Below are 27989 nucleotides of genomic sequence, written 5' to 3'. Positions count from 1 at the left end.
GCATGGTGTCCCAACAGTTTATTTAAAAGTTTTAGAAGCACATCCTGGGAGAGAACTGAAGCTCTGCAAGGACCCAGAGGGATGCGGGTAGGTGTGTCTGCAGGCAGGCAACGATTGCGACGGTTCTTTCCAAGAATGGTTACCCAGGCAGGCGTGACTCTGGTGTCTGGAGCAGGCGCGGAGCTTGAAGTAACAGGGCTCCCTGGTTCCCGTCGCTGGAGGAACAGGAGGTGGCAGGGGTGACAGGGAGGGACCCAGCACAGCCTCAGGTACAGGGGTTGAGATTTGCCCTGAAGGACAGAGTGGCTGGGGCAGTCAAGGCCGCAGAGTGACGACTGTGGCAGAGAGAGGTCCAGCCCATCTTGTGTGGGTAGATCCTGGAGTAGTGTGGGCTCATGGTCCTGCTGGAGGGATCAGAGGGGTTGGCAGGTGAGGAGGACTGGAGTGGAGTGAGGGGGGCCCTGCAGCTCTTGGTTCACATGCCTGGCATTTCTCTGGACAGGGGCAGGGTAATGATCAGCCCCCTAGGTCCCGCCCATATGAACCTGTGGGGCTGATCTGAGAGCCCTCATTTCTCTGCAGCACTGATGGGGTGGAGTTGGGGGTGGGACGGAGGCACAAGGGGAGGGGTGATCACGTGACCAAGAGTCAACCTGGATTAGCAGTTGACAGGAGGGAAGTTTTCCTCTTGCTGTTTCTGGTGGGGCCGCTAAACCTCGACAATGGAAGTGTTGAGGTTCCAGAGCTCAATTTCCTCACCCCAGAGTGAGGGCCTGTCAGAAGGCAAGAGAAATAGAAAAAGAGTGCCACCTATATCTTTTGAGCACCTGGATCCACCCAAACCTGAAGCCTCATGTTGACTGGTTATTTGAGCCAATGAGTTTCCTATTTCCTTGAATTTTCCATCTCTAGCTATTTGAAAGTGTATTGACTTAACACACTGCACATTCCTTCAGCCTCCCACTCACCCACCCCTGGCTCTCCTTGGGGTGGAGGCAGCTGTCAGGGACTTGGCTGTTGTCCCCTCCTTCAAGGGTTGAGACGTTCAGGGGCCACAGCTGGGAGGATGGACTTCTTAGATGCTGGCCTGGGGTCTCACCCACCTTGGAAGTTTCTCCAGGTGCTGGGGTGGTGGTTTAACCGGCTCTTTTTCCGGGCATCCAAAATCTTCATCCCAGCCTGAACCCAACTGGCCCCTGGCCTCCCACACACCATCTTGTTTCTCTGGGGTAAGAAGAATCTGCAGGGATGGGGATGCCCAGGTGAGGATGTAAGTGGAGAGGAAAGTTGCGTGACAGCCCCCACCGACTCCCCCACGGTCCCACTCACATCACAGCAGGCAGGTTGCAGCTCCCGCTCACGTCCTGGCGATAGTAACTCTGGGCCTGTCGCAGCAAGGACAGCCTGACTCGGTGGTGGTAGGCCAAGCAGCAGTCCTCAAAGGCACCTGCGACCACACAGCCGCCCACAGTCTCAAGTCTGAGCACGTGCACGTACGGCCACTCACACACTCTGCAGGGCCGTCCACAGACATGGCACCTACGCGCATGTGCGGCTACCTATGCGCCCTGCGGTTTCGCAGGTGCCCTGCAGGGATGTCCCCACTGAGCTGTGCGGCCGCGCATGCGCTCTGCAGGGATGCCCACAGACGTAGTTATCCGGGCGCACACACTGCAACCCTTCTAGGCACTGTGGAGGCCCAGGGACAGCATAGACAGTGAGGTGGCTGCTGGGCTCATCTTTGGCCCTCGACAAAGGGACAGCTGGCAGGAGCTGGAGAGAGCCCCACAGGCCCCAGCTGGGAAGCGTCCAAGACCACGAAATAAATTGACCATTTCCACTCCTGCTCTGGTGCAGAGGGCAAGGAGTGGGTGCAATGCCCTGAGAAGGGGAGGGGGCACGGTTGGAGGTGGAGGTGCTGGTGCCAGAAGTATCAGGGAGGGTGAGAGGGTGGGATGAGCAAAGGATGAATTAATATGGAGACAGTGCTGGGCCTTCAGGGTCCCCTGGGATCCATCCCTCTGCCAATCCCTGCCTCCAGGGGCCACACCTGACCTCCGGGAGGGGCTCGGGGAGGACTTGAAGGCTCCCCCTATCCCCACCTTGACCAGAAAGCAGGGAGCAGTGGAGTTAGAAGGATGGTGTTGCAGCACCAGGCAGGAAGCTCCCTGGGGCTGGGGGCAACCCTGCCCCCAGGATCAAAGGGCCCAGTTTGGGCCTGGCTCCTGAAATGGGCCTCTTATTAGAGGACAATGAGAACGAGGCCCAGCCCCATCCTGGGCAAAGGCTAAGGTCTGCTGGGGCAGGGCTAGGGCCTCTCAGACCTAATGAGGGGCAGGTGGGGCAGGTGGGTGGGGCCATGGGGCTTCCACTTGGCCAGGGGTTCTGCTTGGCTACCTGCTGGGGCTCAGCTGCCTCCTCAGGCCCACAGGGATGGAGAAAACAGTGGCAAAGCTGAGGGACACTTGTGGGGGGGGGAGCATTCGGAATGAACTTTGGTCCCCAATATCCTCAAGTGCTTATTCTCGGGAGAGGAGGAGAGGAATTCCCCGTTAATAGCAGTAGTCGTTATCATAGCAGCTGCCAGGCACTGGGCCAGGAGTATCCAACTGGCTCCTCACGTCCCATCTCTGCAGTGGGAATTTGGAACCTCACTTGGCAGATGAAAAAACTCGGGGTCATAAAGGCCAGACCACACAGGTAGCCTGGGTGGGGGAAGCCAAGACGGAGACCCATTTTCACTGGGCTCCCAGGTTCTGATCTCAACGCCCCCTTACCCCTAGGGGCTTTGCAGGCTCAGGTCACCGCAATGTGTCCTGGGCGGTAAGCAGCCATGCCGCCGTCTGTTCCCCATAGTTCCTGGGTTGGCTGGAGTTTGGAGGGATGCCTTGGGTCATGGACTGTGGGGGAGGCACCCAGGGGCTCTGGAAGGAGAGGCTGAGGACCATCACCCCCAAGCAGCTGCACAAATGCTGCGAGTTTTTGCATGCCTGGTGGGGGAGCTGTCCATCAGAGAATGGATTCAGTGCTGATGGGATCAGGGGAGCTTTCTGGAGGAGGGGAGAAGCACATTGGTAGCAGGAGGCACAGGAAAGATGGGGAGAGGGGACTCCAGAGGGGGGAGGGATGAACTGAGACAGTACCTTGAGCGTGGACAGTGGGAGCCCAGGCAACTGCGAAGCAGGCCATCAGGCAGACCAGGAGCCATGGATTCATAGTGCAGGCTGGTCCTCCCCCTCTGGCACCTACCTTGAGGATTAACTGGAGAGAGCAGGTGGGTGGATGATGAGGACCCAACATGGACAGCGGCAGGCACCGGGAGCACCCCCATCTCAAGCCAGGCCCCGCTGCAAGGGAGGCAGGTGGCATGGGATGGGGACAAGTGCTGCAGGGACCTACTGCCGATCTCGGGGAGGACTCACCAAAGCCTATGGGGTCCCTGGAGCTGGCGCCTGCTGGAGTGGACCTGAGCTCTCCTGCCTGCCAGGCCAGCAGGCTTCACCCTTTATAGACGGAACCCCACCCTTCCGCTCCGCCCTCCCTCCTCCTCCCTGTCTCCCCTCCCACTCCACCTCCTGGCTTCTCCCTCCAGCCCTGCCCTCCTCTCTTCTCTCCGTTTTTTTCTCTCTTCTCTCCAATGTCATGATGTACTTGGCAGAAGTTGGGGGCCAGGGGCAAAAGGATCCAAATCAAAGAAATGGGCAGGAAACGATACCTTCAACGAACTGCTTGGATGGGGGTGAGAGGTGGACGGGTGCAGGTCGACAGACCCAGCCTTGACTTAGCCAGCCCCCTTGAAGCTTCGCCTTCTCCCCTCCAAGCCCCTCAGCCAGCACCCTGGCTTTCTCCCTGAAGGGCCTTTCCCCTCATTCTCCTGGCTCCTTTCTTGCTGCACCTCCAGGTGGACCCTGGCTTCCCCCAGGCAGGACTCAGGCTGCCTAGAGCAGGGGTGAGCCTTCATCTCTTCTCTCCGCTCCCCAGCCACCTGTGCCCGTGGGGCCTTGACTTCATTCCGTTTTTCTCTTCTTCCATATGGTGGGGGTGACTTACTGTGTCACAGCAAAGCCCTGTTTTTTGAGAACAGGCAAACCCACAGAAACAGAAAGTAAAATCAGCTGTTGCCATAGGCTGGGAGGAGGGGAGAATGGGGTTGAGGGTGAAAGGAACAGTATAGATTTCTTTTGCTCTGAAATTAGATGGTGGTGGTGGTGGTGGAGGGACTCTGAATATAGTAAACAGCATGGAATGGTACACTTTCAATAGGTAATGTCTCGTGCAAAAAAAAAAATCATCAAAAATGATAATAAAAAAAAGAAGAGTTTTGAGCCAGACAGGGCTAGCCCAGAAGCCTGCTTCCCAGATTACTCTGTGAAACTGCTCCAAAGAAGCAGGGTTTTCAGCGTAATTTTGTGTCTTGTCAGAACAAAGAATGTCAAAAAAGTCAGGGAGATATTTCTTCAAGGTCTCAGAACAGAGCAGCACGTTTGAGGCGAGTCAGTATGACCTTGACACCTGCGAAGTGAGTCTTATTATCAGAGGAGGACCAGTACTGGCATCCCAGGAAGGACTTTAATCTTTATTTTGAACATGGACATCCTTGACTTCTGGTCAATGCGTCCTCTTCTTTAATAATTAAAGCAGATGTACAATGTAGGTTGATAAGCCACAAACAAGCTTTAGTTAGCATCAAGTTTAAGTTAACAGGGGACTTCCCTGGTGGTCCAGTGGTTAAGACTCCAGCTCTCAATGCAGGGGACCTGGGGTTTGATCCTTGGTGAGGAATCTCAGGTCCCCTCAAGCTGAGTGCCATGGCCTAAAAATAATAATAATAATAAAATTCAAGTTAACTCATGTATTAGCCACAATGACTTCTCTCTCTCTCTCTCTCTCTCTCTCTCTCTCTCTATATATATATATATATATATATATATATATATATATATATATATATATATATATATATGAGAAAGTGAAGCTGTGAAGCTCGCTCAGTCGTGTCTGACTCTTTGCGACCCCATGGACTGTAGCTCCTCTGTCCGTGGGATTCTCCAGGCAAGAATACTGGAGTGGGTAGCCATTTCCTTCTCCAGGAGATCTTTCCAATCCAGGGATAGAACCCGGGTCTCCCGCATCGCAGGCAGACGCTTTACCACATCTTTAACAGTGCAATATATGCAACTGAATTTCCCCGAATATTATCTTGAGAATAAGGACCACAGTAATGTTCTGGCTTCGGAAGAAAAGCGGGAGCTCCAAGTAACCACGCCAGCAGGCACCCACCTAGAAGGAGTTTCTTTTTTTCCAGGGTCAGCGTGGTCCACCCGGAACAGGGGGGTGAGGGGGGGGCCGTGGGGGCGGAGGAGCGGCAGGTAGTGGGGAAGGGGACGCTGCAGAAGCCTCACAGCTGATCGTCTGTAACTTTTCATTGTCGATTTCCTTAGCTATAGGCCGTTCGGAGCATTTATGACACTCTACCCCTTTCTCATCTCTCCAACTCCACCAGGAAACCTTGGCGGAGCCCCTCACCCACTCCCTGGGCCAGGTCGGGTGGCTAAATGGGTGGGGCTTGGCGCAGGGGCCGGGCCTTGATGACAGACACTGAGCGCCGGGGCGGGGCTTTCTGATTGGGGCGGTGCTTACGGACTCACAGGCCGGGAGCCCAGCGGTCCTGCGCCGGTGGCCGTGGCCGCTCCCGGAGTAGGTGAGGCTGCTCCAGGACGCGGTTCCGCGTGGCTGCGGGCTTGGGGACGCGGCGCGGCGGGCCGAGGCCAGCCTCCCCGCTAAGGCTTACCGTCCCTGCCTGCCCGATCGGCGGGCAGCGGCCAAGACGTGGCGTTATTCAGTAGCGGCGGAGATTCCCCGTGAGCAAGCCCACCTCCCCGCCGCTCACAGTTGGTCCCACCAGCAGCCTTAAAAGGGAGCAAGGGGTCTGAGGAACTAGCACGCAGGGCAGGCAGGGGTTTTTGCACTCAAGTGTCTGAGCGGCGGACAAGATGCTTCAGGACTAACGGCCCTGGGTGGAGACCTGGAGTTCCGAGGATCGCAGTTGCTGACCTCCACGGTCAGGGCTCGGCTGAGAAAGGGGAGGCCTGTGTTCCCGCAGCTCCTGGAGGTGGTCAGGGTAAACTGTCTCCAGCGAGGGGACCCTCTTCTCTGCATGTGTGAACACAGCGCAGAGGACAAAGCCGCCTTCTGCTCCCCAGTCCCCAGCTCTGAGCATGAGGCCGTTGTGTCACCGCCAGCCTGCAGCTGAGCCAAATTCAAATTCAGGGACTGACCCCAGGGTCCGCAGGACAGGATGCAGTGCAGGGTGAGCGGTAGGGGGCAGGGGCACAGCTCAGCACACCCCTCGGATGGCCAGACTGCAGAATGGGGCAGCCAGGTCGCTGGGTGAAGGGAAATACCAACCACTGCCTTTGGAGTGAGCTCCCCTGGGGGGTCTGGGTACCTGGCTCACTCTCATTTCTCTGCTGGAGGACCTCCCAGGTGCTCATAACAGTTGACCAATTTTACAGAGAAGGAGACTGAGGGTCTGAGAGGCCCTTTTTCACCCTTTTTATTTTTTATTCTTTGGCCAGGAAAATCCGACTTTTATTTCTTAAATACTGTGAAGGAAAGGGGGACATCTCCTAATGGAGGAAGGCCACTGAGCAGAGGCCTGGGGCTCATCAGAAGGATCCTGGGTGGAGGGCCTCCTGCAGTTGCTTTTGCGTCACACCTCCACCTCCACCTCCCCATGCTGCCTGCCTCCTGAACTTCTGGTACCTCCAGGTCCTGGTTCAGGTGGCCTCTGAGGGAAGCCGCTGGGATGCCATCCCCACCCCACCCCGCCCCGTCCTGACTCCACACACCAGACTCCGGGTATCCTGTCTGCCAGGCCTGGACTCTGGTTGTACCCAGCTGCCTCTCACTCTGGTCCAGATGCACAGTGGTTGCCAGGCAACTGGAGGAAGGAAGGAAAAGTGCTATTTTTTTTACTTTTAAGGATGGCTTGCAAGCCTCTGGCCTTTCAGGGACTTAGTTCTGTGTGACCCATTTTACTGTGTTCCCCATGTGGTTGGCCTGCCTCCTGAAAAGTCAGATTTGAAGGGCTTCCCTCCCCGTACTGACCAGCTGCCTCTGTGTTCCAGGGGACCTTGGCAGGGTACTCGGGCTACCACCAGTGGTCGTGGCCTCAGTCCTTGTGTTTCTCCTGCACCTACTGAACATGCGGGGGCTGGGCCAGCTGGGGCAGGGGTGATGTGGGGAGGGAGGGCGGTGGGTCCTGAGGAGAGGGGTATGAATCCCTATGAAGATGCTGCGGCTTCCCTGATGGCTCAGTTGGTAAAGAAACTGCCTGCAATGCAGAAGACCCCAGTTCGATTCCTGGGTAGGAAAGATCCACCAGAGAAGGGATAGGCTACCTACTCCAGTATTCTTGGGCTTCCCTTGTAGCTTAGCTGGTAAAGAATCCGCCTGCAATTCAGGAGACCTGGGTTTGATCAAGATCGCCTGGAGAAGGGAAAGGCTACCCACTCCAGTATTCTGGCCTGGAGAATTCCATGGGGTCACAGAGTTGGACACAAATGAGCAATTTTCACTTTAAGGATGCTGAGCTCCATTCAGCCCTTCCACACAGGTCTCTGGGTACCTGTTACATATCAGCCACGTTCCCAGGGTGACTGGAGTGAGCAAGCAGATGTCCCCCAGCTAAGAAGAGGGATGGCGATGTCACTGATCCTCATCAAACATCTGTTTGGGGCTATTTGTTATTCATTCAACAAACAGGTGGCGAGCACCTACTGTATGCCAGGCATTTGGCTGGGTGCCCTGGGTAAGCAGTGCAGAGCAGACAGGCAGCAAGTTTTGAAGCAAGATCCTCGGAGGCAAGCATCACTGCTTCAGATCTGGAGGTGGCAGGAAGATGCGGGGATGGGTTGGGCTCTTCTAAAGAGAGTGACTTGAGGTGACAGCAAGCGCAATGGGATTAATATTTATCCCCACTGGAAAGGGGAAAAAACAATCATCTGAGGTCTGGAGAGGTTAAGTTACCTTACCAAGTAAGTGGCAGCCAGATCCCAAGTTGAGGTCTGACTCCTTCATTCCACATATACTTTTTGGGAACTGTATTACACATGTCTTTTTTTTAAAATAATGTATTTTGTTTAACCCAATCTATTCAAGATAATGGGCTTCCCTGGTGGCTCAGTGGTGAAGAATCTGCCTGCCAAAGCAGGAGATGCAGGTTTGATCTCTGGGTTGGAAAGAACCCCCGGAGGAAGAAATGGCAATCCACTCCAGTATTCCTGCCTGGGGAAATCCCATGGACAGAAGGAGCCTGGCGGGCTACAGTTCATGGGGTTGCAAAAGAGACATGACTTAGCGACTAAACAACAACAACAAGCCAAAATAATATTTCAACATGCAATCAAAGAATGATTTATGAGGTATTTTCCCTTTTTTGAATAGTAAGTGTTCAAAACATGGCTTACTGAAAAGTTTCAGTACATTCTAAGCACTGAATAGCCACATGTGGCTGGTGTCTGTCCTATTGGACAGTGCATTTCCAGCCACAGATCACGGTCAATTCAAAATTTTACATTCTTTTCTTTCATTTTCTATTGACTTTTTTTTTTAAGGGCAGTTTAATTTTCCAAGCAGAATTGAAGAGAAGGTACAGAGATTCCCCATACATCCCCTGCCCCACATTATCAGCAGCCTGCATCTCAGAGGCACGTTTGTTACTGGCAATGAACCTACACCGACCAATCACTATCATCCAAAGTCCAGAGTCTGCATTCGGGTTCACGTCTGCTGTTGTACATTACATGTGCTCAGCCACTCCAGTCGTGTCCGACTCTTTGTGGTCTCATGACTGTAGCCCACCAGGCTCCTCTGTCCATGGGATTTTCCAGGCAAGAACAGTAGAATGAGTTGCCATGCCCTCCTCCAGGGGATCTTCCTGACCAAGGGATCAAAGCTGCATCTCCTGCATTAGCAGGCGGATTCTCTACCATGAGCGCCACAAGGGGAAGCCCTTGTTCATTCTACATGTTTGGACAAAATGTATAATGACTTTTACCCACCATTATGGTGTTATACAGAATATTTCACGGCTTTAAAAACCTCTAGGCTCCCAGCGTGTCTTTTGTATTCTGTTTTGACAGCTGGGGACTTGCTGATCCTGAAGGTACTACCTCTCCCAGGGCTAGCAGATTCCCAGAGACAGTAATGGCTTCCTTTCAAGGGTACCTTTCATATGCAAACCAGCCAGTCCAGAGCCCATACCCTAAGCCCCTCTTCTATCAGGCTCCCACACTCAGGGTCACTACTCTCCAGCCCGAGTCGCCCCAGGGCCAGGCAGTAGACAACTAGGGACAGGCTCTATATCCCAGAGCCTGCTGAAATGATTCACACTAGCAAGTCCTAAGCCTGCTTACCCAGCCTCACTCAACCCTTCCCACGGAAATCACAATAAGGGGGACTTCCCTGGTGGTCCAGTAGTTAGGAATCTGCCTGCCAGTGTAGGCGACACAGGCTCCATCCCTAGTCTGGGAAGATCCGACATGTTGAGGAGCAACTAAGCCCACGTGCTACAACTACTGAGCCTGAGCTCTAGAGCCCGTGAGTGCTAATTACTGAAGCCCGTGTGCCTAGAGCCCATGCTCTGTGCAACAAGAGAAGCCACAGCAATGAGAAGCCTGTGCACTGGCAGGATGAGTAGCCCCTGCTTGCTGCAACTAAAGAAAGCCCGTGTAGAGCATCAAAAACCTGGCACAACCAAAAGCTGATTAGTATTTTTAAAAACTGTGATAGAGAAGACCGTTTGCTGCTCATAGATCCCAAGAGGAGGGGGCGTAACACACCATGCTGGGAAACTTGGGGAACCACCACAGTCAGTAGGGAGACAGAAGGAGCAAGGAGAAAGCAGGGAATGAGCCTTTCTTGTGGCTTCCCTGGGGAAGGCCAGGCCAGGCAGGGTAAGAGATTTGGGACTGGCCAGTTTGAACACTCGGCTGGCCCCAGGGGCGGGGTGGCTCTCCACAGTTGTCTGGTATAATACCTCTCCCTGGGGGAACCAGGGCAGGGGGATTTTGCTTCCCATGAGTGTGAGACCTTAAAACAGAGTTGCCTGGAGTCTGAGCTCAGGATTGGTGGCCCTGCATCAGAAAGGCTTGCTCCCAGCTACCTGCTATCTCTAGGGATTGTTGTAAGGGCAGTCTGTCCCAGATCAGCAAGGCTGGCAGATGTCAAAACATTCTAAAACACAGAAAATAAAACCCATGATGAGTATGCTCATCACCTCTCTCCTCTCCATCACCTGTCATCCCCTCTTGCCTGCTTCACAGCCATGCCTTTTTGGCAGTGGATGAATGCCAAGGACAGCCTTCAAGTCTCTCTGGTGTCTCTCTCCTGCCTCTGTCCCCCCATCACCTCCCACTCTTAGACTCCTGCCCTGGTTCCCACTGAAGCCTAACAGCGGCCCCTCACCCTTGGCCCCTTGCCACCCCTCCCCTAAGACTGTCGCCTCCTTTGGCTTCAGAGACACAACCCATTTTGTGTCGACCGTCATCGCTGTGTCAAGAGCGTTTTCCCAAGTTTTCGGCCCTGGTCCCTTTTGGAGAGGGCTGAGGCCACACAAACCCTATGTTGGGATTCTAGCTGCTGACAGAAGGCTTTGAGGTGCCTCAAAGATCATATGTCTGGCTGTGAACTTCTGCAACTCAAGACTCGTTTTCCCTTTGAAGTAAGTTCAGTCGCTCAGTTGTGTCAGACTCTTTGAGACCCCATAGACTGCAGCACGCCAGGCTTCCCTGTCCATCACCAGCTCCAGGAGCTCACTCAAACTCATGTCCATTGAGTCAGTAATGCCATCCAACCATCTCATCCTCTGTTGTCCCCTTCTCCTCCTGCCTTCAATCTTTCCCAGCATCAGGGTCTTTTCCAATGAGTCAGTTCGTCAAATGAGGTAGCCAAAGGATTGGAGTTTTAGCTTCAGCGTCAGTTCTTCCAATAAAAATTCAGGACTGATTTCCTCTAAGATTGACTGGTTGGACCTCCTTGCTGGTCAAGAGACTCTCAAGAGTCTTCTCCAACACCACAGTTCAAAAGCATCAATTCTTCAGTGCTTAGCTTTCTTTATAGTCCAACTCTCATATCTATACATGACTACTGGAAAAAACCATAGCTTTGACTAGACACACCTTTGTCAGCAAAGTAAACAGTGGCCCCTTGACCTTTGTCTCTGCTTTTTAATATACTGCCTAGGTTGGTCATAGCTTTTCTTGCAAGGAGCAAGCATCTTTTAATTTCATGGCTGCAGTCACCATCTGCTGTGATTTTGGAGCCCAAGAAAATAGTCTGTCACTGTTTCCATTGTTTCCCCATCTATTTGCCATTAAGTAATAGGATCAGATGCCATGATCTTCATTTTTTCAATGTTGAGTTTTAAGCCAGCTTTTTCACTCTTCTCTTTCACTTTCATCAAGAGGCTCTTTACTTCTTCTTCAGTTTCTGCCATAAGTGTGGTGTCATCTGCATATCTGAGGTTATTGATATTTCTCCCAGCAATCTTGATTCCAGCTTGTGCTTCATCCAGCCCAGCATTTTGCATGATGTACTCTGCATAGGAGTTAAATAAGCAGTGTGACAATATACAGCCTTGAAGTACTCCTTTCCCAATTTGGAACCAGTCTGTTGTTTCATGTCCAGTTCTGTTGCTTCTTGACCTGCGTACAGATTTCTCAGGAGGCAGGTAAGGTGGTGTGGTATTCCAATCTCTTTAAGAATTTTTCACAGTTTGTTGTGATCCACACAGTCAAAGGCTTCGGCACAGTCAATAAAGCAGATGTTTTCTGGAACTCTTGCTTTTTCTATGATCCAGCGGATGTTGGCAACTTCCTCTGCTTTTTCTAAATCCAGCTTGAACATCTGGAAGTTCTCGGTTCATGTACTGTTGAAGCCTGGCTTGGAGAATTTTGAGCATTACTTTGCTAACAACATCCAATGGATCATCAAAAAAGCAAGAGAGTTCCAGAAAAACATCTACTCTGCTTTATTAACTATGCCAAAGCCTTTGACTGTGTGGATCACAACAAACTGTGGAAAATTCTTAAAGAGATGACCAGACCACCTGATCTGCCTCCTGAGAAACCTATATGCAGGTCAGGAAGCAACAGTTTGAACTGGACATGCAATAACAGATTGATTCCAAATCAGGAAAGGAGCACATCAAGGCTGTATATTGTCACACTGCTTATTTAACTTATATGCAGAGTACATCATGAGAAATGTTGGGCTGGATGAGGCACAAGCTGGAATCAAGATTGCCAGGAGAAATATCAATAATCTCAGATACGCAGATGACACCACACTTATGGCAGAAAGTGAAAAAGAACTAAAGAGCCTCTTGATTAAAGTGATAGAAAAGAGTGAAAAAGCTGGCTTAAAACTCAACATTCAGAAAACTAAGATCATGGCATCTGGTCCCATCACTTCATGGCAAATGGATGGAGAAACAATGGAAACACTGACAGACTTTATTTTTTTGGGCTCCAAAATCACTGCAGATGGTGAATGCAGCCATGAGATTAAAAGATGCTTGCTCCTTGGAAGAAAAGTTATGACCAACCTAGACAGCACATTAAAAAGCAGAGACATTATTTTGCCAACAAAGGTCCGTCTAGTCAAAGCTTTGGTTTCTCTAGTAGTCATGTATGTAGGTGAGAGTTGGACTATAAAGAAAGCTGAGTGCCGAAGAACTGATGCTTTTGAACTGTGGTGTTGGAAAAGACTCTTGAAAGTCCCTTGGACAGCAAGGAGATCCAACTAGTCCAGCCTAAAGGAAATCAGTCTTGAATAGTCATTGGAAGGACTGATGCTGAAGCTGAAACTCCAATCCTTGGCCTCCTGATGCAAAGAACTGACTCACTGGAAAAGACCCTGATACTGAGTAAGATTGAAGGCAGGAGGAGAAGAAGACAACAGAGGATGAGATGATTGGATGGCATCACAGACTCAATGGACATGAGTTTGAGTAAGCTCCTGGAGCTGGTGATGGACAGGGAAGCCTGGCAACCTGCAGTCCATGCGGTTGCAAAGAGTTGGACACAACTGAGCAACGTAACTGAATTGAACTTGCTAGCATATGAGATGAGTGCAATTGTGCTGTCGTTTGAACATTTTTTGGCATTGCCTTTCTTTGGATTGGAATGAAAACTGACCTTTTCCAGTCCTGTGGCCACTGCTGAGTTTTCCAAATTTGCTGGCATACTGAGTGCAGCACTTTAATAGCATCATCTTTTAGGATTTGAAATAGCTCAGCTGGAATTCCATCACCTCTACTAGCTTTGTTCGTAGTGATGCTTCCTAAGGCCCACTTGACTTCACATTCCAGACTGTCTGGCTCTAGGTGTGATCACATCATCATGGCTATCTGGGCCATTCTGTATAGTTCTGTGTATTCTTGCCACCTCTTCTTAATATCTTCTGCTTCTGGTAGGTCCATACTATTTCCCTTAGAGGTTGGCTGTAAAAATCAGAAAAGTCTTCTCCTAGCGAGAAGGGAAAAGGATTGGCCAAGGACATATTGGAGAACTTGGGAAGCCTGTCAAAGTCAGCTACAAGAAGCAGGTTGTGCCTTGGTGGCTTTATACGCATAGCTTTCTTCATTTGCGGAGGGAAACTGGCCATTGTGTCTGTTTCCCCATCCCGGTGTTCTAAGCCTGAGACGGTCTGGCCCACCGTAGCCTTGCCTCCCAGTATTCTAAGTCACAGTGGGCTGGGAGTCCTGGAATCAAGGTGTTGACAGAGCAGTTCCTTCTGGAAGGCTCTCATGGAGAATCAGTTCCCAGGCCTTTTCCAAGTTTCTCACAGCCACCTGCATCCCTTGGCTTGTGGCCCCTTCCTCCATCTTCAAACCCAGCAGTGTGGCCTCTTCTAACCTGTCTCTGACCTCTGTTTCTGTCATCACATCTCCTTCTCTGACCTGGACCCTCCTGCCTCCCTTTCATAAGAACCCCTGTGATTAACACTGGCCCGTCCTGATGGTCCAGGATCACCTCTTCTGCCCAGAGCCTCAGCCTGATCAACCTGCAGAGTCCCCTTGCTGTGCAGTACCATGTACCCCCAGGTTCTGGGCATCAGGCCATCACATCCTGGGGAAAGGGAATTCTGTTGCCTCCCACAGCACTCATGGGGGGCAAACTCCTAAGGGAGGACAGGGAACGCTCCTCAGGGGAAGTGATGTGCAGACTTGAGGCAGGAGACGAATGGGCCCCAGGCTGAGCAGCCAGAGTTTGTCCCCTGTGGACTGAAACTCCAGAATAGCAGAAGCAAGAGAGAAGCTGGGCCCTGTCCAAGTAAAAGACCACACATTCCTCATTTTCAAAGTCAAGGAGACCTTCCCAACTATGCACGCACAGAATGGCTCCTTGGATGTCAAGAGAAAGGGCACCACTTCGTACTAAGTAATGTTAGCCTACCCATAGGCCTCTTTGCTGGAATCCATCTTGGCTAAGAGATGTGCACGCACACAGGAGAGGACACTGAGATCACCCAATACAGGCTCAGAACCAGACAAAGCAAGATGACTGGCCACGGGAAACCCAGATGAATGCCCTATAAAAGCGCTTCAAATTACCACAAGGGTGTGAGTCTTTCTCCGAGCCCACCCGTGTGTCTATCCACATGTATCCCTTTTTCCTCCTAATAAGCACTTCTCTTGTTTCACTACTTTCTGTCTCTGTGTGAAAGTTCATTTCTGCACAGCTGACGGGCCAGGGGCTTATCACCGGCCACTGGTCCCTGGGGGTCTGGTGGCTAGGATTCAGTGCTCTCACTGCTGCAGCCAGACTTCATTCTCCAGCTGGGAACTGAAATCCTGCTTCAAGCTGCTGCAGGCTGAGGTCACCCGAGAAAAGGTTCAGTTCTGGAAGGTGGCAGGAAGGGAGGGTGGGTGGGAGAACAGAGAACAGCAGGCAGAGGGAACCAGACACATAAAACAGCAGGCTCCCTGAATACCTGACCCAGATGTGACCTGAGGGCCCTTAACATGAGCACAGAAAGCCAGCGGAGAGGCCACCTGCCCAAGTCTGGAGAGAGAAGAGGTTGTCACAGTTGTGGCAGCGGTGGGGAGGCTAAGGAGGCAGAGATGCTGCTACAGATCCTACAAGGCCTGGTCCTGTCTCCACCAGGAAGAATCCTCTGGCCCCAATGTCAGGGAGGAGCCCTGCTGTAGCCACTTTCTGGTCCTGTCTATCCAGACCCACAGGAGCTTCCCCCCTTCTCCCCCATGGAGGGTTTCTATTCAGTAACCTTTGGCCTATCTACCCCTGCCCCACCTTGCTAGGGAAAAGCAGTTTCTGATTCCTTCTGACCCTTGGCCCGCCCTGGATTGGAAGCCCATGTGAGGGTTGAACACTCCTACCTCTGGAATGTGAGGCCCTGGGAGTGAGAGGGACACAGAGCTGGGGAGCCATGCTTCCTCCCCACCCTCCGCTCCAGCCCCGATCTGCTCAGGCCTCTGCTCCCTGCCGCACCAGGAGGCGGGCAGTGTGCTGAGGATGCTGGATTGGTCACCAGGTGGAGAACGAGCCAGTTCACCCACGGGACAGCAGACAGGAGGTGATGGGGCTTTTGACAGGAAGAGGGGTGAGTTGGGGCTGGGGTGCCCCCTCCAGCTCCTTATTGCCACCCCCACACCCCGCTGTGCTCAGGTTGGTAACATCCCTCAACTACGGGTCCCTGGAGTCTGACAGGTCCTCCTTGGGCCAGGGCAGGAGTGGGTGCCCATCTTGCACACTGAGGAGAGGACCCAGCTTGGGTGGCCTGATGGTGGGGGGATGGGGATAGGGTGGACTCTGCCAAGACATGGTAAGCCTGGGCTGGTGTCTTACCTGTGGGCCCTCGAGAGAAAGGTTGGCTGCTGGTTCACTAGGTCAGCAGAACTTTGACACCTACTGGGTGCTGGAGATGAGGGAGGGGTGGCAGGGCTCGCATTTGCTGACTGCTTGTGGCTCAGCTGGTAAAGAATCTGCCTGCAATGCGGGAGACCTGGGTTTGATCGCTGGGTTGGGAAGATCCCCTGGAGAAGGGAAAGACTACCCACTCCAGTATTCTGGCCTGGAGAATTCCATGGACTGTATAGTCCATGGGGTAGCAAACAGTTGGACATGGCTGAGTGACTTTCACTTTCACTTAACCAGACCCTGTGCTGGAACAGGCCTAGTGACCGCACTTCTGGGGGAAAGGACCAGAGGCTGCTGGGAGAGAGGGCCACGGGGACCTGGGTAAAGAAGCCCCAGTGCATCAGCACAACGGCTTGGACAAGCGGAGGAGGGGGAGGCGAGCATGTGTTCAGGGGGACTTCCTTGGGGGTGAGCCCAGGAAAACCCCTACTCCTGGGGGAAGGGGGGGCTGGTCTGGGGAGATGAGCAGCCCCCCTATCCCCGCCCCACTGGCAAGCCTCTGAGACTGAGCTCTTGAGGCCCGGCTCCCCATCTTCCCACTGGAGCTCCAGGTCTGCTCTATCCACCAGAAAATGGGGAGACCAGACCCCAGAATTCCCATGACCTGTGGAACACTGGGCAGTGTCGGTGTGTGACGAGGGCCACCCGAGCTCCCCGCCACACCCAGAGTGGGTATGGTAGAATCGCATGCTCCCCAGGCTGAACTGTCCTCCACAAAATCTGTATGTTGAAGCCTTTACCTAAATCTTTGGCTTTAGGACCTTTAAAGAGGTACTGGAGTTAAAAATGAGGTTATGAGGGTGGGCCCGAACCCAGTTTCACTGATGTCCTTTTATAGTGGGGAAATTAGGGACACTGCGGGAAGGCCACGTTGAGGATGCGGGGAGAAGATGGCCATCTGCAAGCTAAGGAGAGAGGCCTCAGAATGAAGCCGACCTTGACCTTGGACTTCTGCCTCCAGGACTGAGGAGGTAAGTGTCTGTTGCTGAAGTCCTGGCCTGTGCTTTGTTTTGGCAGCCCTAGTGAACTTGGAGAAGGCGATGGCACCCCACTCCAGTACTCTTGCCTGGAAAATCCCATGGGCGGAGGAGCCTGGTAGGCTTTAGTCCATGGGGTCGCTGAGGGTCAGACATGACTGAGCGACTTCACTTTCACTTTTCACTTTCATGCACTGGAGAAGGAAATGGCAACCCACTCCAGTGTTCTTGCCTGGAGAATCCCAGGGAAGGGGGAGCCTGGTGGGCTGCCGTCTATGGGGTGGCACAGAGTCGGACACGACTGAGCGACTTCACTTTCACTTTTCACTTTCATGCACTGGAGAAGGAAATGGCAACCCACTCCAGTGTTCTTGCCTGGAGAATCCCAGGGAAGGGGGAGCCTAGTGGGCTGCCGTCTATGGGGTGGCACAGAGTTGGACATGACTGAAGCGACTTAGCAGCAGTGAACTTGCACTCGCAGGGCGCCCTTGAGGAAGGCAGCAGCCCATCGCCGGGTGCCTGGGGATGGCGTGGGAGCAAGGCGAGCATGGGCCCGGTTTCCTCCCTCTCCCGTGTGAGCCTGAAGCCCTCACTTCGGTATTTATTTAGTTTTATTTATTTGGCCACAACAGGTCTTAGTTGCAGCATGCAGGATCTCCGATCTTTGTTGCAGCGTGAGAACTCAGTCGTGGCATGTGGGAATCTAGTTCCCTAACTAAGAATTGAACCTGGGCCCTGCATTGTAAGCACAGAGTCTTAGCCACTGGACACCAGAGAAGTGCCAATATTTTTTAATTTTATTTTTTAATTAAAAATTTTTTTTTGGCATGCGGAATCCAAGTTCCTGGACCAAAGATCAAACCTGTGTACCTTGCATAGCAAGCACAAAGTCTTAACCACTGGACCGCCAGGGAAGTCCCTGAAGCCCTCACTTTAACCATACCACTGAGGATGCCCACTCCCCTCCATGCTCAAGCATCTTAAAGCACTGGAGCCTGGCTGGAAGGGTAGAAGTAACACCCCAAAGATGCCGCAGTGAACCCACAACCCCCCACCCCAGCTGGGTACTCTTTCCCCAGAGTGGGCAATGCAAATCATCTCCCCAGCCCCTCCCTTCTCCCCAGCTCCCACCCTGCTCTCATCTGCATTCTGCTCAGTCCATCTAACGGGACCCAATGCAGGGGCTTATGATGAGGATTAAACTGCCTCTGCACAGGGCTTGGCCACGCTCAGGTGGCGTTCTTACTCCATGTGGTCGCAGGCCTCCTGTCCATTTCTAGAGCAGTTCCCAAGCCAGCTGCCAACACTGGGCATTCAGATCACTGCCAACCTTTTACTCTTTAAAGGCTGTTAAGTAGAGCCCTTCCACTGCGGGCTCAGGACACTTGTCGGTGGTTTAACCACAGGGTCAGACCATGAAACTTGTAAGATGCTGGGGAATTAGCTTCCGAAGGTTTTGTCATTTTCTGGTAACCCCAGCTACCATCCTGAGGAGCCAGTGTCCAGGTCCTGGCAGCAATGGAATGGTCTTCGCCTTAACCAGCCCTCACCCAAGGGCCATTCTGAGGTTTGTCAACTCTTTCTTCCTGGTGAACTGTTTCTGACCTTTGCTCCTTGAGTTCTTATCAATTTGCATGAGCTTTTAATAGCTGATAACACACCTGGCTTGTTCCCCTGGTACAACTCACTCTTAACCATGCATGATCAGAGGTTAGCCCATGTGGAAGGCTCCCAGAGATGCCGCTGGCAGTGCTTTCGAATTTTTCATCTGGGGAGCTGAATGGTTTGAGGGTTTCCTGCTACATGGAATGTGGGAGTTACAGGGTGGGGCAGAGGCCTGTAATGAGTCCATCCTTGGGACCCTTGCCCCTGCACATTGGGGCAGGTGGGAGGCACCTTGGCAAACCCAAGGGGCCCTGCCTGCTTCCCATGGGATGCTGGATGAGGAGCAGGGCTGGAGAATGGTCACAGCCAACTGAGCACCTGCCAGTGACTGACAGGCATGAAGTCTCCATCTCATTTACAAAGAAAAGACTGAGGAAAACGGTCTGGTGATTTCTCATAAAGTTACTTTGTCAGCCAGCCACTTTAGTCTTAGACATCTACCCAAGAGAAATGATAACATACATCCCATCAGACACTTGTCTATAAATGTTCACAGCAGCACGGTTCACTAAAGCCACAAGGTAGAAACAGCTCCCAAAATGTCCATCGATGGATGAATGGGTCAACTTGTGGTCCAGCCACACACCAGGAATATTATTCAGCCCTGACAATGAATGAGGTACTGAATCATGCTACAACAGAAACAAGCTTTGAGGACATGATGTTCAGACACAAAAGGCCACATACTGTAGGATTCATATAAAGGCATCAGAACAGGCAAATTCACGGAGCCAGAAAGTGGACTAGTGGTTGCCAGGGGCTGGAGGAGGGACTGCAAAAGGTCATGGATGAATGATGTTAGTTGTGTCGCTCAGTTGTGTCCAACTCTTTACAACCCCACGGACTGCAGCCCGCCAGACTCTCAGTCCATGGGATTCTCCAGGCAAGGATACTGGAGTAGGCTGCCATTTCCTACTCCAGGGGATGTTCCTGACCCAGAGATCAAACTCAGATCTCCTGCACTACAGGCATACTTTACCATCTGAGCCACCAGGGAAGCCCAAAGGGCATGGGGGTTCCTTTAAAAAAAATTATTTATTTGCTGCACCAGATCTTAGTTGCGGCATGTAGGATCTTTAGTTGCAACATGTGGAAATCTAGTTCCCTAACCAGGGATCAAACCCCAGGCCCACTGCATTGGGAGTTTGGCATCTTAGCCACTGGACCACCAGGGAAGTCCTGGGGTTCCTTTCTGGAGCAATGAGAATGTGCTGGAATAGGTGGTGGTGAGGTTTGTGCAACTTTGTAGATACGTTGGAAACTATTGAATTTCTGTGTAATTTTTTTTTTTTAAGAAGTACTGCAAAAAGCCCAACATATACATGTAAAACACGTAGAGACAGGTCAAGGAGAACCCAAATGGCATAAAAAATAAAAGCTGGATTTAAAGGAAAATAGAAATCTTAAACATGAAAAAAAATTACACAGTGGCTACTTCCCAGTTACTGGCAGGAAAGAGGTGGGTGAAGTGACAGGAAAAGTGAAAGTGATCACTGTCAATAGTGACCCTTGGAATTGGAGTCACAGGGCCTGTTCTAACCTTTGATACAATGGGAGATAAAATGCCACTGCTGCTCTTGCTGGAAGAACGCCCAGTGGAAGGGGCATGGTCAAATCTAGAAAGGTAGCAAGGTAATTCTGGGAATCAGCACTCGCCAAGCTCACTCAGGTCACTGACTCACGTGATCTTGCACCGTGGTGTGTGGGGAGCTTGCCTTTCAGACAAGCAGGGGACCCCTCCCTTCCTGTTCTCGCGGGCATTGAGCATAGAATCTCCTTTGTGGGCCTGTGCCAGGGTGGTCGTCCTGGGCCTCAGCTGCCCTGCTCAATGTGTGTCCTGGAGGTGGCAGTGCCCCTCATCTTTTACAAATAAACAGAGGCTTGGGAGGTTATCACATGGAAGTTCCTGGATGTAAGCTCTGTGCCCGCTCCAGGTCAGGTTCTCTGGGTCAGAAATGTGTACAGGCAGGAAGCGCAGGGGACCCACGCCCAGAAGGAACCCCTGGCTACCCATTCCTCCAACTCTGGAGTTATCAGGGCCATGAACTCCAATGGAGTTGCCCACTGAAAACAAACTCAACCGTCCACAGACACGTCGATACAGCTTCCTGTTTTTTTCCATCACTCACCGACTCAGCACTAGTAATGGAATCAGACTGAAGTCTGGCCCCCAAAGAGCTCCAGTGCTGGAAGATTCTTCCAGAAGCCGGGCTTCCCGGCTTCTGTCCTCAGGATGGGTGATCCACTTCGATGCCTCAGCTCTGTTTGGGGGCTGACCAGTAAATGGCTCCCCTGACAATAAAACCTATTACTTTTCTTTTTTGTCTGAGCTATGAGGCAAGTGGGATCTTAGTTCCACAACCGAGGATCAAACCCATGCCCACTGCACTGGAAGCACGGAATCTCAACCACTGGACCACCAGGAAGTCCCTAAACTCACTTCTATGTCCCCAAAATAGCCCCACCCACACTGTGAGCCCTGAAAGTGGCCCAGGTGTCATGGCTTCCCCACTCCTGTGCCTAATAACTGGGCTACTGCCTTGCCCACACCTGACTGTCTCCAAGTCCTGGTGATTCCACTTCTAAGACACTTGGAATCCTCCCCTCCACATCCTGCCCTACACCTGCTCCATCAGCCCTCCCTGGGGCTGTCTTCACAGCCCCCACTCCCTCTTTTGAAGTGTGCATTCCACGATTGCTTCTGGGGCCCTTCCTTCTAACAAATCAGCAAAGAATCACATTAAGTGTCTCATTTAAAATGCTCTTTGGCTGGGGACTTCTCTGGTGGTCCAGTGGTTAAAACCCCACACTTCCACTGCAGGAGGCCCAGGTTTGATCCCTGCTCTGGGAGCCAAGATCCCACATGCTTTGTGGCCAGAAAACCAAATCATAAAATAGAAGCGATACTGTAACAAATTTAATAAAGACTTTTAAAAAACTGGTCCACATCAAAAACCACATATATTAAAAAATAAAAATAAAAAATTCTCTCTGTCTGAAAGATTCTTTCAGCTGCCCATTGCCTACGGCAGGCATATCGGGGCCCTGTGACTGCTGTATTAAGTTACTACAATCTTGGTGGCTTAAAGCGAGGTACATTTATTATTCGACAGTCCTGGCAGTCACAAGTCCGAAGTCAATCTTATTGGGCTAAGATCAAGGTGCTGGCAGGGCTGCAGTCCTGGCAGTTGAAGCAGAGAATCCGTTTTCTGGCCACTAGAGGCCGTCCGCATCCCGTGGCTCGTGGCCACCTCCTCCAACCTCAAAGACATCAGCGACATCACTGTCCTCTCTTTGTACTTTCACATCTCCTTCTCTGCCCCTCCTGCCTCCCTCTGATAAGAATCTCTGTGATGATGTTGGTCTCATACAGATAATCCACAACTGCCTGCCCATCTCCAGATCCTCAACTTAATCCCATCTGCAGAGTCCCTTCTGTTAGGTGAGGGGACACAGGTTCCCAGAGACCGCTGTTATTCTGCCCATCACAGCAAGACTAGCCTACTTTTTCTGAAAAGGGCCCTGCAGTAAATCTTTTAGGCTTTGTGGGCCATCTGGTCTCTGTTGCCAAGACTGACTGCACAATTTTCAGAGCTCAACGCAAGATAAAAAATATGGGCCTCCTGCATTCACAGGATTAAGAATTTCAGACCAGTGACGGCAGAAGTGCAGGCCTTTGCCTCCCCATCTGAGCAAGTCTGCATCTGCTCCTGCAACCTGAAAGTGGCCAAGGGCCACACACAGATGACAGGCGTGGGCATGGGACCAGCAAACGTGATGGGACGCTGAAGCTGCACTTTCCCATGTCACAAAATGCTATTCTTTTGGTTTTTCTTCCAAACATTTGGAAATGTAAGACTTCCCATGCTTCCAATGCAGGGGACCTGGGTTCCCTGGTTGGAGAACTAACATCCCACACGCTCTGTGGTACAGTCAAAAAATTAAGATAAATAAAATAAAAATGTAAACATCATTTGTAACTCACAGGTTGTGTAAAAAAAAAGGTGTGGGTGGAATCAGGCTGTAGTCAGCTGGCTCCTCGTCTGCAGGATGAAATCCCAACTTCTCTGCCTGACTCTCTAGGGTCCTTGACAGCCAGAGACAGACACCCTGCCAGTCCCGTCTTATCATCTTCTTTCCTTGAGACACCTACTGCTCCGTGAACCCTCCTCACGGGCAAAGCTGCACCTGTGCTCTAGCTGTGTGGAAGCCCCATCTCCCCCTCCTGTGGCTGGCAGACCCTGGCTCCTGCTACCCTCCAGCCCAGGGCTGTCCTCATGAAAGGTGGTGCTCTGGACCTGGCCCTTGTCACACTGCCTGGGCTTGGTGTCCACATGTCCTCTTCTTTCTTGCAGCAGCAAGGTCCTCGTGAGCAGGAACCCAAACGGAGTCATCCTGATCACATGGGCCCTGACAGCATGGGCTTCAAGGCACAATAAGAACAGTCCGGAATTTTAGTGGCTGGAGTGTACTCTAACCCTGACCCTTAAGAACCAAAACTATGCTTCTTACTAAAAAACAAAACAAATAATTTCTATCTCAGGGAAATAAAGATCTCTGAGATCAGGCAGGCTAGACTCAAACCCCTGTCCTTACTAGACATGCGCACCTAGGAGCACCCTTGCTCCTAGGACAGGGTCTCAACTCATCATGGCCAATCAAGCCCTGTGTGTCATGCCCCTCTCAATCCCGTGAGTCACTGGCCTTTCCTAAGTGTGCCACGCTCCTGTGGGCCTCAGGGCCTTTGTGCTTGCTGTTCCTGCTGCCTGAACCGTCCTGCTCCCCTTTGCTCACCCTACTGACTGTGCAGGCCTCCCCTGGCTGCCCCTGGGCAAAGTCAGGTACGCCTGTTACACGCTTTGCTGGCACTCTGGACCTCTGCAGGTTGAAATTATTTGTGTCATTTCTTCTTACAATTAATAAGCACTTGCTACCAGGTTCTACTTCAGAGATTCTGAAAGTGCGTGATTTCACTTCATTCTCATGCTGCCCTCATAAAGTATTGTAAGCACCCCCACTTCGTGGAAGGGGAGGCTGAAGTTCAGAGAAATTAAAACAACTTGCCCAAGGTTGCACGGCGACTGAGTGTCAGAGCTCGCCTCCTAAGCCTGTCCTCGCAGGTTGACTGAGCTCTGTGAGGGTGGATGCACACTGGGCCGTTGTTGTATGTATCCCCAGGGCTGAGTGCCTAGACCAGCTGAAGTACAGGTGCCTGCAGAGCATCGGGGACCTAAAAGAAACAGCACTGCAGTAGCAACAAGCACTCCTAGTGTTCAGATCTTGGTTTCTAACACCATGCTCTAATCAGAGGAACGAGACTTAGAGAAACGGCTGCTTCTAAGGCTGGGATCAGGAAATACACATGAGAAGAACCTACAGCATCTTGCAGTACTAGAAAGTAAGGAAGTCCTCCAGAAAAAACAAACAAGCAAAAAAAAAAAACCCACCGAACAAAACACATTGATAGGAGTGTGTCAAAAACCAAAGGAGGGCTTCCCTGGTGGTCCAGCGGTAAAGAATCCGGCTGCCAATGCAGGAGACATGGGTTGGATCCCTGGTTTGGGAAGATCCCATATGCCAAGGAGCAGCTAAGCCTCTAGAGTCCCAACTATTAAGCCCTAAGTACTGAAGCCCGCACACCCTAGAGCCTGTGCTCCAGGACAAAAGAAGTCACTGCAATGAGGAGTCTGCGTGCTGCAACTAGAGAAAAGCCCGCAATGAAGACTCAACACAGCCAAAAATAAATAAATTAAAAACAAAACAAAGAAGCCAACTGAAAGGGCTCCCAGTGGCCAATGCTGGAGCAATTTGAGCAACAAAATAAAGTAGTATTGGCTTAAAATCCAGAGTATAAATAAATACTCAGGAAGCTAAGTCGCTTCAGTCGTGTCCGACTCTGTGTGACCCCAGACCAGGCTCCCCTGTCCCTGGGATTTTTCAGGCAAGAGCACTGGAGTGGGGTGCCACTGCCGTCTCCAATTCAGGAAGCTATACTGATCTAATTAAATGACTGGATAAACTAATAAACAGGGAGAGAAGAGGTAAGCCTTTCATGCAGAAGGATTCCAAGTTAATTTATGTAAATATCCACCCTTAAGGAGGGGAACACACATGTCCACTCTCTATGTGAGCTGCATATAGTGACTTCCTTCCAAAGGAAAAGGGGAAAAGTGACTTTACAGTGGAAAAACCTGACACATACTAAGTCAGCCAGGTGATGAAGGCCAATATCAACACGCATAAATAAAGTTGATAGTACATATCCTTTTTTTAAAAAAGAATTCTCTTACTTTCTTTCAGTTTGGCCTCACTGCTCCGCTTGTAGGATCTTAGTTCCCTGACCAGGGATCAAACCCATGCCTCCTGAATTGGGGGCACAGTGTCTTAACCACTGGACCACCAGTGAAGTCCCCAATTGTATGTATCCTTGACATGGTATGACAAAAATGGCCCTTTACCTCTTTGGTCTTCCTCCCTCAAACCCATCATCCCAGGATTACCACAAGAAATATACCAGACAAATGCCAATAGAGGAGCATCCTACCAAATATTTGACCAGGTCTCTCAGAACAATTCAGATTATCCAAATCAGGGAAAGTTGGAGAACCTGCCAAAGCTAAAAGGAGACTCAAGAGACAGGACAACTAAAAGACAGGATCTTAAAAGTTCTCATCACAAGAGAAAAAAAGAAATCTAAGTGTGGTGATGGATGTTAATCTTTAACCACCTTATTGTGGTGATCATTATGTAATATACACATGCATCAAATCATTATGTTGTATACTCCAAAACTAATGCAATGTTATATGTCAATTATCTCTTTTTAGAGAGAGAAAACAACTAAGTGTAACGTGGTATCCTAGATGCGATTCTGGATGACAAAAAGGACATTAGGTAAAAACAAAGGAAATCAAAACATGAACTAGGGTTGACAAGAATGTATCAGTCATGGTTCGTTAAGTATAACAAATGTATCCTGCTAATGAAAGACTCTAGGGTCTGGGAAATTGGGTGTGGGTAAACTGGTAACTCTGTGTTTTCTGCCCAGTATTTCTGTAAATCTAAAATTCTTCTAAAAAGTCAAGTCTACGAACGATAGCAATGATAAAGCATAGGTGAATGATCACAATACTCCACTATTCATCATGGTGACAATGACTGTAGCTCTCCTCTTACACTGCTATTGTGAGCGCTCTGTAGAACCGACATAAAGCATTCAGCATGAGGTATATATAGCTCAATTCAGAGCACTGCACTTGTCACCATTCGACGAAATCTATGCCATCCACTATGGAAGCCATGAGCTCTACATGACAAAATTTAAATTAAGTAAAAATTAAATTAATGGAGTTCTTGTGGCAAGAAAACTGGAGTGGTTTGCCATTTCCTCCTCCAATGGACCACGTTTTGTCAGAACTTTCCACTATGACCCATCCATCTTGGGGGGCCCTGCACAGCATAGCTCAAAGCTTTATTGCGTTAACGCAAGCCCCTTGACCACAACAAAGCTATGATCCATGAAGCTCCAATACTTTGGCGAAGAGCTGATTTCACTGGAAAAGACTCTGATGCTAGGAAAGATTAAAGGCAGAAGAAGAATGGGGTGGCCGGGGATGAGATGGTTAGATAACATCACTGACTCAATGGATATGAGTTTGAGCAAACTCCAGGAGATAGTGATGGACACGGGAGACTGGCGTGCTGCAGTCATGGGGGTCGCAAAGAGTTGGCCATGACTTAGCAACTGAACAACAGCAACAAAAATTAAGGTCATTAAATGCTCAGTTCTTTAGTGCTACCAGCTACATGTCAAGTGCCCAAAGGCCACATAGAGCTTGTGGCTATTAAATTTGGCAGTGTTGATTAAAAAGAAATGCCCATGAGCACAGTGTTCTATTGGACAACACTGCACAAAACAATAAACGGCATGATCGTTTGTTCAGTGTTCTTGACTCCTTTCGGTGCTTCTGCAAATCTGACCTTCTCAACCTTCCCGACTGCCCTCTTTCAAACTGCAACCCCCACTCCCACTCCACATACCCCATGCCCAATTTACTTTTCGGTCCTTTACCACTTGCTGTGGAATCCACTTAATTTCCTTCCTGACTCCGTATCTAGCACTGCATGGTTCGATGCTGTAGCCATTAGTAACCACGGCTCCTGAGCCCTTGAAACACAGCCAGTCCAATTTCAGATGTGCTGTGAGTGTAAAAGACAAGATTTCAAAGGCATGTAGAGAAAAGGAAAAAACAAAAGAACATAAAAATATCTCATACATTTTTACATTGGCTACAGGCTGAAACAGCATTTTGGAGATAAATTGGGTTAAATAAGACACGTTATTAAAATTAACATCACCTGTTTCTTTTTTTTTTAACACGGCTACTAGAAATTTTAAATTATGCATGTGGCTAACATTTGGTTGCCGGACTTCCCCGGTGGCTCAGACGGTAAGGCGTCTGTCTACAAAGTGGTAGACTGGGGTTCGATCCCCAGGTCGGGAAGATCTGCTGGAGAAGGAAATGGCAATCCACTCTAGCACTATTGCCTGGAAAGTCCCATGGACAGGGGAGGCTGGTAGGCTACAGTCCATGGGGTCACAGAGAGTCGGACACGACTGAGCGACTTCACTTTCCTTTCATTTCTCATGGGCTTCCCTGGTGGCTCAGACGGTGAAGAATCTGCGTGCAGTGCAGCAGACACGGGCTCGATCCCCTGAAGAAAGAAATGGTAACCCACTCCAATATTATTGCCTGGAGAATCCCCATGGGCAGAGGAGACTGGAGGGCTACAGTCCATGAGGTCGCAGAGTCAGACACGACTGAGCGACTAACACTACGTTTCTCATGGACAGCGTCAGTCCAGAATGTCAGCCAAATAGAGGCAGGTATTTTCGCCTGTTCGCTGCCAATACAGTGATTGGCACATAGTAGGCGGTCAATTAAATTTTAATGAACGAACGTTAGGCTGAGCCTCTGGGCACCCGTTAGCTCTAATAATCAACACTGATGGAACACTGACCACGTCCCCAGGTCCGCCTCTTCACTACACCAGATAAGGAAACTGAGTCCGGGCGAGGTGACGTAACCCCAACCCAACGGCACGTAGTGCGGAAACATCGGAGCCGGGATTCGAACCCCGGTTCTGTCACCGCAGCCCAGGCGCGCTGACCGTTCCTACCTTGCAGATTGGTGACGGCGGCCGAGGCGGCGGCAGGATAAACAGGCGCGAGACACACACCATGCCCAGGATAAGGGGAGCGACCCTTCGGCCGCCGCCTTCCGTCGGCCTCCGTGGGCCAGGCCACAGCGGGCCCTCTCCTCGGCCATCGCTGGCCACCCGCGTCTCTCCCTGCAGCCGAGCTCTTCGCAGGCGGCGCCAGCCGGAAGTCCCGCCCCAG

At 51.0% G+C, this 27989-nt stretch overlaps 1 protein-coding gene across 23 annotated transcripts; it reads right to left on the bottom strand.

The window, feature by feature from the left end:
• Positions 1-3: 3 nt before the first annotated feature.
• CCL25 (C-C motif chemokine ligand 25) lies at positions 4-27974 on the bottom strand. Of its 23 annotated transcripts, none has more exons than XM_069591230.1 (8): positions 27770-27969; positions 26646-26788; positions 3716-4813; positions 3144-3261; positions 1330-1447; positions 1104-1240; positions 654-773; positions 4-401 (listed from the first exon to the last, which is right to left on the bottom strand). In XM_069591230.1, the coding sequence occupies exons 4-8, from the start codon at positions 3214-3216 to the stop codon at positions 394-396; spliced, it is 456 nt and encodes a 151-aa protein (XP_069447331.1). In that variant the 5' UTR covers positions 3217-3261; positions 3716-4813; positions 26646-26788; positions 27770-27969; the 3' UTR covers positions 4-393. The 23 variants fall into 23 exon arrangements, with proteins under 23 accessions (XP_069447331.1, XP_069447327.1, XP_069447326.1 ...); XM_069591226.1 differs by having other exon boundaries at positions 4-404; positions 26661-26788; positions 27770-27963; XM_069591225.1 differs by having other exon boundaries at positions 4-404; positions 27770-27957.
• Positions 27975-27989: the final 15 nt, after the last annotated feature.

Source organism: Ovis canadensis, chromosome 5, assembly GCF_042477335.2.
Source record: "Ovis canadensis isolate MfBH-ARS-UI-01 breed Bighorn chromosome 5, ARS-UI_OviCan_v2, whole genome shotgun sequence".
NCBI classification, from domain to species: domain Eukaryota; kingdom Metazoa; phylum Chordata; class Mammalia; order Artiodactyla; family Bovidae; genus Ovis; species Ovis canadensis.
The sequence above is the reverse complement of the archived record's forward strand: the minus strand, read 5'-3'. Positions and strand labels throughout refer to the sequence as shown.

Excerpts from the sequence above, each read along its gene's own strand:
- CCL25 (XM_069591234.1), bottom strand. The coding sequence starts at position 3,369 with ATGCCACCTGCCTCCCTTGCAGCGGGGCCTGGCTTGAGATGGGGGTGC. Across the intron at positions 1,241-1,329 it reads TGCAACCTGCCTGCTGTGAT|ATTCTTCTTACCCCAGAGAA; the intron begins GTGAGTGGGACC and ends CCATCCCTGCAG. Across the intron at positions 774-1,103 it reads CACCTGGAGAAACTTCCAAG|GCCCTCACTCTGGGGTGAGG; the intron begins GTGGGTGAGACC and ends GCCTTCTGACAG.